At 59.4% G+C, this 11,498-nt stretch overlaps 2 protein-coding genes across 2 annotated transcripts in view; one reads left to right on the top strand and one right to left on the bottom strand.

The window, feature by feature from the left end:
- The window catches only part of WBSCR22 (Williams-Beuren syndrome chromosome region 22), a 6,061-nt gene extending 2,135 nt beyond the window's left edge, over positions 1–3,926 (top strand). The window contains exons 6-12 of the mRNA XM_017839154.1: positions 364–460; positions 742–792; positions 1,294–1,379; positions 1,594–1,639; positions 2,196–2,254; positions 3,245–3,334; positions 3,541–3,926. Coding sequence (XP_017694643.1) covers positions 364–460; positions 742–792; positions 1,294–1,379; positions 1,594–1,639; positions 2,196–2,254; positions 3,245–3,334; positions 3,541–3,595 — 484 coding nt within the window. The 3' untranslated portion in view covers positions 3,596–3,926. The remainder of the gene's footprint in view (positions 1–363; positions 461–741; positions 793–1,293; positions 1,380–1,593; positions 1,640–2,195; positions 2,255–3,244; positions 3,335–3,540) is intronic.
- A 293-nt stretch (positions 3,927–4,219) lies between these two features.
- STX1A (syntaxin 1A) overlaps positions 4,220–11,498 on the bottom strand; it is a 66,743-nt gene continuing 59,464 nt past the window's right edge. Inside the window, exons 7-10 of the mRNA XM_017839153.1 lie at positions 10,052–10,125; positions 9,662–9,799; positions 8,029–8,139; positions 4,220–7,372 (exon numbers count right to left, since the gene is read on the bottom strand). Coding sequence (XP_017694642.1) covers positions 7,295–7,372; positions 8,029–8,139; positions 9,662–9,799; positions 10,052–10,125 — 401 coding nt within the window. The 3' untranslated portion in view covers positions 4,220–7,294. The remainder of the gene's footprint in view (positions 7,373–8,028; positions 8,140–9,661; positions 9,800–10,051; positions 10,126–11,498) is intronic.

Here is an 11,498-nt window from a genome sequence, read left to right as displayed (position 1 = left end):
ACCTGGGCTAGTGGAAGGTGTCCCTGCCCATGACAGGGGCTGGAGTGATCTTACTCTCAGTGGTCCCTTCCAACCCAAACCATTCCATGATCCTAAGATTTGAGCACCTGGCTAAAAGGGGATGCTTGGTGATGCTTTTGGCCTTGAATAACTACTGCACCTTTTTGGGATTTGGCGTAGCGAGTCTCCAGAGGGGTTTGTGTAACTGCAAAACAGAAGGCAAAGCTACATGAAGGAAATAAAATAATTTCCCTGAGGCCCAGCACATGCTTGATGCTGGAATTCAGCTCAAAGGGAGGTGACAGGCTCTGGGAAGGAACTGATGACTCAGTGTCCTGGGGGGGGTCTTGTTTTGCTCCTCAGTATTTCCGCAGTGCAGTGGCTCTGTAACGCTGACAAGAAATCACACAGCCCCCCCAAACGCCTCTACAGATTCTTCTCCACTCTTTACACTGCCCTGGTAAGTGCCACACTCTCCCTGCCAGGCCTCTCCTGCTCTTGCCTCCTTGCTCATGCCTTTTAGCAAGATATTTTAAGTCAGGTGTTTTAAGTAAATGCTGCTCTGAGGCAGGACTGGCAGGAGCACCCACTGCCTTCTGTGATCCCTCATGGCTCACTGGCTCTGGGAGCCTTGCCACGGAGGTTTTGGGGAGCTGGGAGCTCGTGTCTGGGGCAGGGATGGGGTGACCAGAGGGGTTGTCTGCACTGACACAGGTTTGTGACCAGCTTTATTTCCTGTAGGCCCGAGGATCCCGAGCTGTGCTGCAGCTGTACCCCGAGAACTCAGAGCAGGTACAGGCCATCAGTCAGCAGGGAGGGGGTGTGGGTGCTGTTTGGGGCTCTTAGTGCATCATGTTCCTCCACATCAGCTCTGTGTCTCTGTCCTTCCTGCCAGCTGGAAGGCTCCTTGAGAGCTCAAAGAAATAACCTGTAAGGAGAATACCCTGTGCAATTTCTGTTGCTTCATAGATTTTCTTGGGCTGAGCCTTAAAATCAAAGGAAGTGGCAGGACACCATCTGAACCTGCTGTCCTGGATTTTCTTCTGTGTGTCTGGGCTATAGTCACCAGCACTGCACTGTAACTCCCCAGGGCTGGAAAATCCAGCCCAGTATCCCTTTCCAAGAGAGTTAACCCAGGGTAGACTGAGGAGCAGGGAGAACCAAACAAAGGCAGGGAACTGGTGTCTGGATGCATCTTGGGGATGCACAGTCAGCTGTGGTCCTCCCAGAGGTATCCTGGGCATTCCTGGGGGATCACTGCTAATTAATTTTTGCACATGCTTCTCTTTCTAGCTGGAGCTCATCACAGCCCAAGCCATGAGAGCTGGATTTACTGGGGGAATGGTGGTCGATTACCCCAACAGTGCCAAAGCCAAGAAGTGAGTCCTGGGTCTCTGTGGGTGTGGTTGGGCTGAGGCTTGGGTTTAGCAGTGATTTTTCTTTTTTCCTCAAGCTGTTCTTTCTCTTATGATAGAGTCCTAGACAGAGGTTACAGCTTAAATCTGATTCTCTTATAAACCATCCCAGTCTTGCTTGGGACTGAGACCCACATGCTGAATCCCACCTTTGTGCTCTTTATTCTTGTTCTTTCAGGTTCTTCCTTTGTCTCTTTGTTGGCGCATCTGGCACGTTACCAAAGGTGAGGAGCTCCAGGAGGCAGCAGAGCTGCTGTCCTGGCTGCTGGGTGATGTGGAAGAGCTGTGGGCAGAGTGGGAGCCAGGTAGCTCTGCGTGGGCAGATGTGACTTCATGTATACATTTGCTGCCAGTCACCAAGTCCTTCTCTCATAGAATCATGGAATGGTTTGGCTTGGGAGGGACTTCAGCTCATTCCACCCCTCTGCCATGGACAGGGACACCTTCTACTATCCCATGTTGCTCCAAGCCCCATCCAACCTGGCCTTGGACACTCCCAGGGATGGGGCAGCCACAGCTTCTCTGGGCAACCTGTGCCAGGGCCTCCCCACCCTCCACAGGGAAGAATTTCTTCCCAGTATCCAATCTAGCCCTGCCCTCTTTCAGCTTAAAACTATTCCCCTGACTTGTGCTTTCTTTGGTACAATTTCTGGAAGACCAGTTTGTTCCTGCTCCACTCCTTCCCCTTGCAAATCCCTGTGTTCCCCTTAATTCCGGTGGTATGGCTGTCAGCTGTGTCTGCTCCAGAGGAGAGCACAACTTCCCAGTTTTGCTTTCCAGGGCCTTGGTACAGAGTGTGCTGATGAAGAGCTGCACCAGGCAAAGTTCACCAATGAGAGGTATTGTGTGGGGGTGAAGCTGCAGGTTTTCCTCAGCAAGGAGTGGGAAAAGCTGGGTTTTACTGGGGACCACAGCGCTGCCGTGTGAGATGTAACGGGAGGGGAGGGACTGGGAGAACCTTTGGCAGCCCAGGTGGGCACTGCTTTATCTTCCCCAAGGGCCCAGACACAGGGAACAGAACTGGTTAGTTTGGAGGGCTCTGCCATGGGGCTGTTGGTGCTTTCTGTCCAGCACTGGGCTCTCCAGCTGGGACCAGTGGTGTGGAAGTGGGAATATTTACAGGGATGGTGATGCCAAGCATGGAGGCAGGCTGCCTTGCCTGAATCCTGGTGTTCCCTTTTTCCTGCTGTCCAGTTCTTTGCTTGGCTCTGCTTAGCTGTGGCTTGAGGGGTTTTTCCTGCTGTCCAGGTCTCCTCCCATGGCAGTGGTGCAGGGAGGAGCCCCTCTTGCAGCCAGTGGGAGAGACAGAGAATAAAAACCAGAGGAAAGTCGTCGTGGTTGCCAGGAGCTTGTGGCTGCCATGTTTTCCTACCTCTTACACTGCTATTCTCTGCTCACTTAGTTCAAGGGGTACCTGGTCTTGGAGGGCAGTAGCAGAACTGGGAAATTTTTGGGAAGCCAGAGCCTTTGCCTTGTTTGGAGTAGGGCAGGCAAGGGGAAGGTGGTTGTGCTTGAGTCCGTAATCCCCCGAGATCCCAGAGCCCAGTGTGCTGCTGGTGTGTCAGGTATGGCACAGGGGGCCTGCTGCAGTCTGTAAAGGGTCAATATACCTCAGCTCAGAGCCTGGGTTGGAAGCAACCTTCTTCCCCAGCTTTCTGGAGTTGGACCATTTGGCATCTGCCCCAGAGCTGTCTGAGCTTCTCATCCAAGGCTGGTGGGAGGGGAACTTGCTTCTTTTGTGACCCAGTTCTGGGTGACAATCCTCTGGGGCAGAGAACTGTGCCCCCACAGCTCAGTTCCTCTCCAGCTGCTGTCTGCTTTCTCTGTAGGACACGGTTCAAAAACATCAAGGGCAAGTCTGTGAAGAAAAGCCGGGACTGGATCCTGGAGAAGAAGGAGCGTAGACGACGGCAGGGCAAGTGAGTTCAGCTGAGGCTGGTCTGGCCTGCTGTCACCTGTCCAAACTCCTGCCCCAACCCCTCTCCCTTCACCCCCCCAGGTGACCTGTGGGTGAGGCTGGTCTGGCCTGCTGTCACCTGTCCAAACTCCTGCCCCAACCCCTCTCCCTTCACCCCCCCAGGTGACCTGTGGGTGGTGCTGAGCTGCTCCCTGCTTTTCCCCACAGGGAGGTGCGAGCAGACACGAAATACACGGGTCGGAAGCGCCGCCCTCGCTTCTGAATTGCTCTGGACGCGGCTGCTGTGGAAGGTGGCATGTGGGTTCCTCCAGCGAGCCTCCTGTGGATGGCACAGGTGGGCACCCCACGCCTGGGACTTGCTGGGACAAGTCATTGTGGCTCTTGATGGTGTAAACTGGCTCAGGTGCTGCCCAACAGCCAACTGCAAAGCTTCCAGCCCTTCTTGCCTGCTGAAGGTGGGAGTGGCAGACAGTGCTCTGGCCACTTGGTGTCTGCAATGCTGTCACTTACCTTCCTGAGTGCAGCAAGCCAGCTGAGCTCCAGGTCAGCCAGGACATGATATCCAGCCTCCTCACTAAAGAGTCAACGAGTTGGAGGTGTTTGCTGGTCTCCTGTGTCCTGCTTCCGTGCTGGGGAGTACTGAGGTGGGAATATGGCACCTAGTTCCCTGCCATCTTCCTCTCTGTCTGCAGGTAGGGAGTCAGGTACTGTAAAGCTGTGGATCCCATGAGGGCAAAGCTTCCTCCTGGCAGAAGTGTTATTCCTGGGGGCATTGCTCCCGAGGGTGCTTGGCATCCTGTTTGCTTTAATGTTCCCAGGGTACCGGGGCTGGCTGTACCCCATCACTTCTTCCCTTCCCCTGAAACAGAGAGGTGCCAGCCAGAGCTTTACAGTTACAAATGTTTATTCTACATAAAAATTCCACAAAATGGGAAGCTGTTTTGCACCCAAAGCTTTGGGAGAAGAAAGGGAGGCTAGCAGGGAGGGAAAAGGGGGAAGGAGAAAAGAGGCAACATACAGTGTCATCCAGCCCAGTGAGACAGAGCAAGCCAGGGTCAAGATCCACATAGAAAACAAGGACACTTAGCTCACAGTACAGCAACAGTACAACTCCACGGGGGGCTCGGAAAGCCTTCAAGTACATTAATTACAAAAAAAACCAATCCCCAGTTCGAGTGCAAGCTGTGCGTGCCCCACACTGCTCGTGGAATACTGCATCGACACGCTCCCGGCGCGGGGAGGGCAGGTGGCACTTGGAACAGAGGTGGTGGAACCCAAAGGACAAGCGGGCGGAGGTTGGGAGGCTGGAAAGAAAAAAGTGAAATGTCTTCCCAAAGCACAACCACACTTGGTGATTTGGTCTGTACATGCAACAACAGGTAGGTAAAAAGGAACTGAACGGGGCTTCCCGTAGTGCAGGGGTAATTATTGCACCAAAACACCCTCCCCTCACAGCGAGGACAGTGTGAGCCTGCCTGTGGGGCAGCAGTGGCAGCCTGCTCCTCGCCTCCCTCGCCTCGGAGCCTGGCTGTGCCACGGCCTGCAGGATCCCAGCAAAGTGCCAGCGGCCCAGACTGCCCCCACCCGGCTCCTGCTGCTGAGGGGCTGCTGGCAGTGGTGGTGCCAACAAGGAAGGAGCAAGGACCAGAATTCCTCTTGTGCCTTGACGGGGGTGCCACAGCCCTGATGTCAGGTGAGCATGTGCCACAAAAGCCGCTGCTTGGAAGAAAAAAAAAGTCACCTTGTGCTAGCAGTGGGCATAGCTGCAGGGCGGGAGCCTGCGAGGAGGATTTTCCTGCCTGCCCAGTGTTATTGCTTCCCGGAGGAGGGGCCCGAGGCTCTTGCTGGCCCGGCAGAGCAAGCACAGGCAGCTGTGGCAGGGAGCTGCACAGGGGCAGGAGCACGGGCACTCGGCATCGCCTCCAGCTCCCTTGCCTGCAGCCAGACATGTCCCCCCAGAGCAGGGACCTTGCCCGTGCCTCCCTCCTGCCCCTGCCTGCGTGGCCCCGGTGCCCCAAGCCCTTCGCCCCACGCAGGCTGCAGTGCTGGAGCTCACATCCATTGGTGCAGGACCATGAAAAGGGGCTCTGGCCTTGGATGTTCCCGTGGCCGCACCCCAAGGGGCTTGGGCTGGGCAGTGTGGGGGACCAGGCTGGACTCGCTTCCCAAGGGCGGCTGGATGCAACCGGGGGCTGTACAGTGGGACCTCGGGTGACAGTGGCAGGGAAGGAGCCGTGTCAGGGCTGCTGCTGGGCAGGGCTGGCCCTGGGGGATGCACTGTTCTGTGGTTACAGCCACTGCCTTCCCCCTGCACCCATGGGCACCACACAACCAGTGCCTGAGCCACAGCACCCCGCCAGCTGCTGGAGCAGCCCTGCCCTGACCCCCGTGGGAGCAGGGAGGTGACACTGCCTGTGGCTGGAATACTGGCTGCCGTCAAGTGCCCCTTTTCTGCTACCAGCACCTGGGCTCACAGCCCTGTCCCAGTGCACGGCAGTGAGCCTGGCCCCAAGTGCCTCCCCTGCTCGGGGCTCCTCTGGGGTGCTTTGGCATGTGCACGGGCCAGCTGGAGCCCTGGGCTCTCCGGAGGAAGGTGAGGGCAGAGCCCTGTCCCTGGCCCCAGGGAAATGGGCAGTGGCAGCACAAGACCCCTCTGAGCTGCCAGCAGGACCCCACAGCAGCTGCATCCATCTCCTGGGCATGGCAGAGGTGCTCCCACAGCACCCCAGTGAGGGCAGGTGCCTCATGGGATGGCTGAGTGGAAGGGCGCTGTGCCAGGGGCAGGGGGGTGCCAGGAGGTGGCAAAGAGGCAGTCAGGCACTGGCCTGCTCAGGAGCTGGTTGGATAGGAGGAGGAAGGCTGCTACCCCTCGCTTGCAGGGGGTGGATGCAGCAAGGGCTTCTCCTGGGACCACAACAGGAGAGAGCCCAACTGCCTCCAACCCCTGGCCTGTGTGGAGAAGCCAGAATGGAGCAGGCAGATGCTGCCAGGGGCTGTGGGCATCAGTGCCAGCCCCAAATCCCAGCAACAGAGCCCAGGCCTTGGGGCAGCAGGAACCAGGACCACTGTGTGCCAGGGCTGAGAGCAGAACGATGAGGCTCCGGTGCAGGGCGAGCGGAGAGCAAAACTCACTTGGCCATAAACTACCTGTGCCATCCTGCCCTGCCAGGCCAGCAACCAGGTGCAGCACAGGTCCGTACATGGCCTGTCCCTGTCCCCAGGCAACTGTGATGGCCCCAAGCAGCAGCTGCTTATCCCACACTGCTCCATCAGGCACCCACCGCCCACAGCAGCACATCCAGCCCCTGGCACCTGCACCAGAGCGAGGGCTCTCCTGGGGAGGGGACAGCCCTGCCACTGGCGGAGTGACAGGGACGGAGCCCCAGAGCCAGGCACAGCCACAGGACAGGTAGGGCCAGGCAGAGCACACCCCTGGGGAAGGACCCCGGAGAGAAGCAGCCCAAGGGAAGGTGTTTGCAAGCACAGACGCGGCTGACAGACATGAGAGCTCTGGCTGGAGGTGATGAGGAAGCTGGGGAGGTTGACTGGGCACTGCGCTCCCGAAGACCCCTTAACACCTGCCTCCTGTCCCTCCTCATCCTCAGCTGTCTCTAACACAGACTGCCCAGCACAGGAGGAGCAGCAGCGTCCCAAGGGCGCCTCTGTCCCCACCCGGTCCCAGCCAGCCCCCGGGGTGGAGCAGTGATGAGAGCTCGGGTTCCCCACTCCAGGGTCCCCCTCGTGCCCATCACCGTCCCCCGCCCCCCGCCTGCGCCCCGGGGCCGGCGCTCCCTCCACACAGACGCACCGCACCGCACACACAGCGTCACAAACAACCATGCATTAGAAACTGAAATGCTGCTGGGAGGCTCCGGGGCTGCGTGGGTCGCTCCGGTGTGGCTGCAGCCCCATGGCACGCGCGGCTCCGTCCATCGCACACAAACAGTCCCGTGGGGTGAGTTTAGCCGAAAATGCCGCCGAAGGTGGAGGCGATGACGATGCCCAGGATCACGCAGCAGATTATGATCATGATCTTCTTCTGCTCAGGTGTCCCGGTGGCAGCAGGGAGAGAGGGGAGAGGGGGTGGTGAGTGTTGGGGCAGGACGCACCCAGGAGCTGAGGTTGCAGTCTGCCCTTGTTCTCCTTTGCCCCTGGTGGGCTCTGAGCAGCATCTTGGGAGCCAGAGGGGTTCTGGCTGCCCTGGCCAGGGATGAGCACCCCAGCTCCTGCTTCAGCCCTGGGCTGGCCAAACTAAGCTGGTGGCCCCTGGGTTCCTGTGCTGATACAGGACCGTGTTGGGAGCGGGACAGGCAGCTGGCACCGTGCTCAGTGTCTGAGCTGGACCGCGCCTTTTCTCTACTTTTTTTTGGCAAGGGGCATGGCTCTCACAGCAGGCCTGGCCCAGGGGATCATCCACCCTGTCCCTTTTCCTCTCCCCAGGCAGCAGGCCTGCCCCATGGCTCATTGTCATCTTTCATGCAGCCTGGGAGCTCTGCCTCAGCCGTGCCACCCGCAGGCCATGGGCTGCAGACAGTGGTGTGGGGTAACGCAGTGCCCAGGCACTTGCGAGGCTGTGCCACCCTGCCCGGGGCAGGCAGAGGGGCAGGCAGGCTGCCAGCAGAGCCCTGCCCCCGGGACAGAGGTGTCAGCAGTGCAGGCAGGGGCAGACCGGCCCCAGACAGAGCCGTGACTCACCCGTCTGGCTTTGCTCTGGTACTTCACCGCTTTTTTGGTGTCAGACACAGCCCTCTCCACGTAGTCCACCGAGTGCTCCACGTTGTACTCGATGCGGTCAATCATCTCTCCCTGCAGAGCGAGGACACAGCCCACGCGCCCGCGCGTGTGCCGGCGTGAGCTCCTTCCTGCTCCGCTGCTCCCCGGCACCGGGTGGGCACTGCCCTGCCCGGCAGCCCTGCGTGGAGAGAGCGACTGTCAGCTGCCTGCGGGCTCTGGGTGCTCTGGGGTGGGAGCTCTGGACGGCGTGCCCTGTCCCAGAGGACCTCTGTGCACATCCCAGCAGGGACACAAGCAAGGGAGAGGGTCGAGGTGGTTCCCAGCCCGGTCCTGGCCTGGTGGCCACCCTGTCCAATATCTCAGGTGACACCAAAGCCACAACAGGGTCTACACGGACACCGCGCCGCATGCCGCAGAAACCGGAGGCTCGGCAGGGAGCAAGGACATCCCCAGCAGTGCCACACGGGATGCTCACGAAACCACGCGCATGCAGGGACCGCCACTCCAATCCACACAAGCGCTGCTGTGCTCCCTACTGCAGGGACAGGCTGGAGGTGTGGGCTCCTGTGGATGTGGGGACATGGGCTGAGGTGAGCTTCCCCAGCCTGTCCACCTCCTCTGACCCCATCCTGACTGTGCAGGGAAGCAGCCAAGTCCTGCAGCAGCTGGACAGGGCTGGCAGGGGCCAGTGGCTCAAAGCCCAGTGCCCTCCTGCATGGCATGGAGGTAACTGGAGCCGCAGAGCTGGGGGCTCATGGCCAGCAGGTCTGCAATGCCCATTTCTCAACCTAATGCTGGAGAGCATGGGGAGGACAAGCCTTGAAGCCCAGGGTTGCTGTGGTGTTACCCCCCAAGCACTGATTCCACCAGCTGTTCCTTGCCTTGCCTAAAGGTGCCGCTTTCCTTTCCACCTGTGCTATTCCTGGGGCAGAGGACAGCTGCCAGCCCTGCTGCCAGCCTGGCATCCCTCTGCTCCCAGTGCTGGCAGCTCGGAGCCTCTCACCCCACAGGGCAAGGCAGGGTGCTGGCACTGACCAGCCCTTAGAGCAGGGCAAGGAACCACAAACCCCACACATCTGTCATGCAAGAGCAGCCATGCAGAGCAGAGCATGCAGCACCACGGGGCTCGGCCAGTGGGCCTTTACCTGCCACCGACGTCTCCTCAGGCCGTGGCAGCATGGCAGGCAAGAAGGGGGGTGAGCACAGACACCGGAGCACGTGCCCGGCTGAAGGGCCATGTGCCGTGGGCTGGCAGCACCTCGAGCTCACCCATCTGGGCCCGATGCTCAGGGGAGATGGAGAAATCTCCCCCTGCATGGCAGCCACCCACTGCCCTCCTCCAGAGCCCATCGCCAAACCCCCCACCCCAGGCACGCAGCACCCCTGGCTGTGGGGCACAGGGCGGGTGGCTCCAGCCCTGGGGAGCCCAGCTCAGCCCCACTGGGAGGCATGTCGGTCCTAGATGTGGTTTTTCCCTTCAGCACCCACCCAGGAAAGGGACCACTGTCCCCCAACCTCCCCACCCACCGCAGGGACCCCCATCACCCTCCAGCTCCCCCAGGTGAGCGGCCCCTGGGCCGCAGCGTCTCCGTACCTGGCTCTCCACCAGCATGGCCATGTCCATGAACATGTCGTGCAGCTCTCGGATGCTGTTCTCCAGTTTGATGATCTCGCTGTGCCGTGTCTCGATCTCATTCAGTGCCTGCTTGGTGATGTTTGAATCCATGATGATCTGCAAAGGAGACAAGGCTGTTGAGCACCGTGTCCAGTCCCAGAGGGACGAGAAGGAGCTCCAGAGCCCTTCCAACAACTCCAGCCAGGTAGTCTGCAGCAGAAAGCCAGGATGCAGGCTCTGCTCCAACAGCATCCTCAGGCCACACCCGAGCCCCTAGGGCCCCCTCCAGTACTGTGGCCACTGTGGCAGCACATCCACCAGCCCATCCCCGGGGATAATGGGGTTGGCTCAGCTGCAGCCCATGCTTACCCCAGAGGAGAAGATGGCCGGGTTGCCGCTCTCCAGCATGTCCTCCAGCTCCTCGCTGGTGGTGGTCCTGCCAGCTGCAATGACACAACACGGGTCAGGGGGAGTCTTCTGTCCCCAACAGGAGTCCCATAGTCCCACCACAGGGCTCTGCTGGTTCCATGGCATCTCCCACGAGTGCAATGGGGCAAAGCTTCCAGCCCTAAGAGCGCACTGGGCAGATCAAGGGGCTGCCCTCTCACTGCTCAGCTTTGACACCCCTCTTTTTAAGGGGACTGAGCTGCCAGCTTGGCTCAGCTCACCCAGGAAAGCCCATCTGTTCGTTCTGGTCATGCTGCTCGTTCCTGCTGGGCAGCCAGCAGCACCCAGCTGGTGGCTGTGAAGGAGGAAGGATGGAGAGCAGCAAGCCACAAGCAGGGATGCTCTTGGCAAACCCCTCCTAGGCCAGTTTGAGGCCACGAGGACAACAGGCTCAGCTGGGCTGCCCGAGTTTTGGCCCTGCTGCTGTGTAACAGAAGCCAGGTTCTGTCCTTCCCCCTGTGGCACAGCCCTTTGTGTCCCTGGGATGGGACCCCCATGGCTCCTACAGGAGCAATTCATCCCCACAGACATGCTCCACACTGCTACAGCGCAGAGATGCTGATCACTCCATGGATGGCACTGATCCCCACATCAACTGCGGTGTGTTCCTCAGGCTAACAGCCACATGGGACATGTGGAATTACACCTGAACAGATGGAGATGCTGGGTGAGGCACTGGGGTTGCCCAGTGGGATGGGCAGGTGAGCAGGTCACCTGTAGAGAGGGCAGGTGACACCTCAACAGTGTGATGAGGAGCAAATGGGGCAGTTGGGCAGGAGGAGCTCATGAAGTGACTTCACCAAGCCCAGTGAACCCAAAACCAGCAGGGCAGGGCTGGGGTCTGGTGCAGTGCTCCCCTGCACCACGCTGCCTGCAGCCAGTCATGCTGAAAGGGACAACAGCATCCTCCAGGATGAGTCCAGGGCACCTCGGGGTGGAGGAATGGCACAGATCCACAGGCACAGGGAGCCTTCTGTGTGAGGCTGGTCTTGACAGTTACGACCTGTTCATGCCCCCAAACCCCTGAGAAGCTGCTGTTTTGTGTCACAAGAACAACCTAAGCCCCATCTGTGCCCCGTGGGAGCTCAGAGCTGCACATGAGGGCTGAGCTCTGCCATTGTATGCTCAGGGCTCTCAGGATCTCAGAATCAGTCACCCTCCCCACCTTCCCCAGCTCTGGGAAGGATCCACAGCCAGTTTCCAGCCACCATTACACGTTTTGGGGTGACAGAGCATCACTACCACCAAGGGTGACCCGGGACACCTCCTTGCCAGCCCTTCCTGCCAGCTCCTCACTCTGGGCTGACACTGCCTTGCTTCCAGGAAGGGAGAACAAGGGCTCAAGTAGTACAAATTTACAAACCCTCCT

This window comes from Lepidothrix coronata, unplaced genomic scaffold (genome assembly GCF_001604755.1).
Source record: "Lepidothrix coronata isolate B3197 unplaced genomic scaffold, Lepidothrix_coronata-1.0 Scaffold380, whole genome shotgun sequence".
Classification (NCBI taxonomy): Eukaryota; Metazoa; Chordata; class Aves; order Passeriformes; family Pipridae; genus Lepidothrix; species Lepidothrix coronata.
Note: the sequence above shows the minus strand (reverse complement) of the source record. Positions and strands in the feature narration are given on the sequence as shown.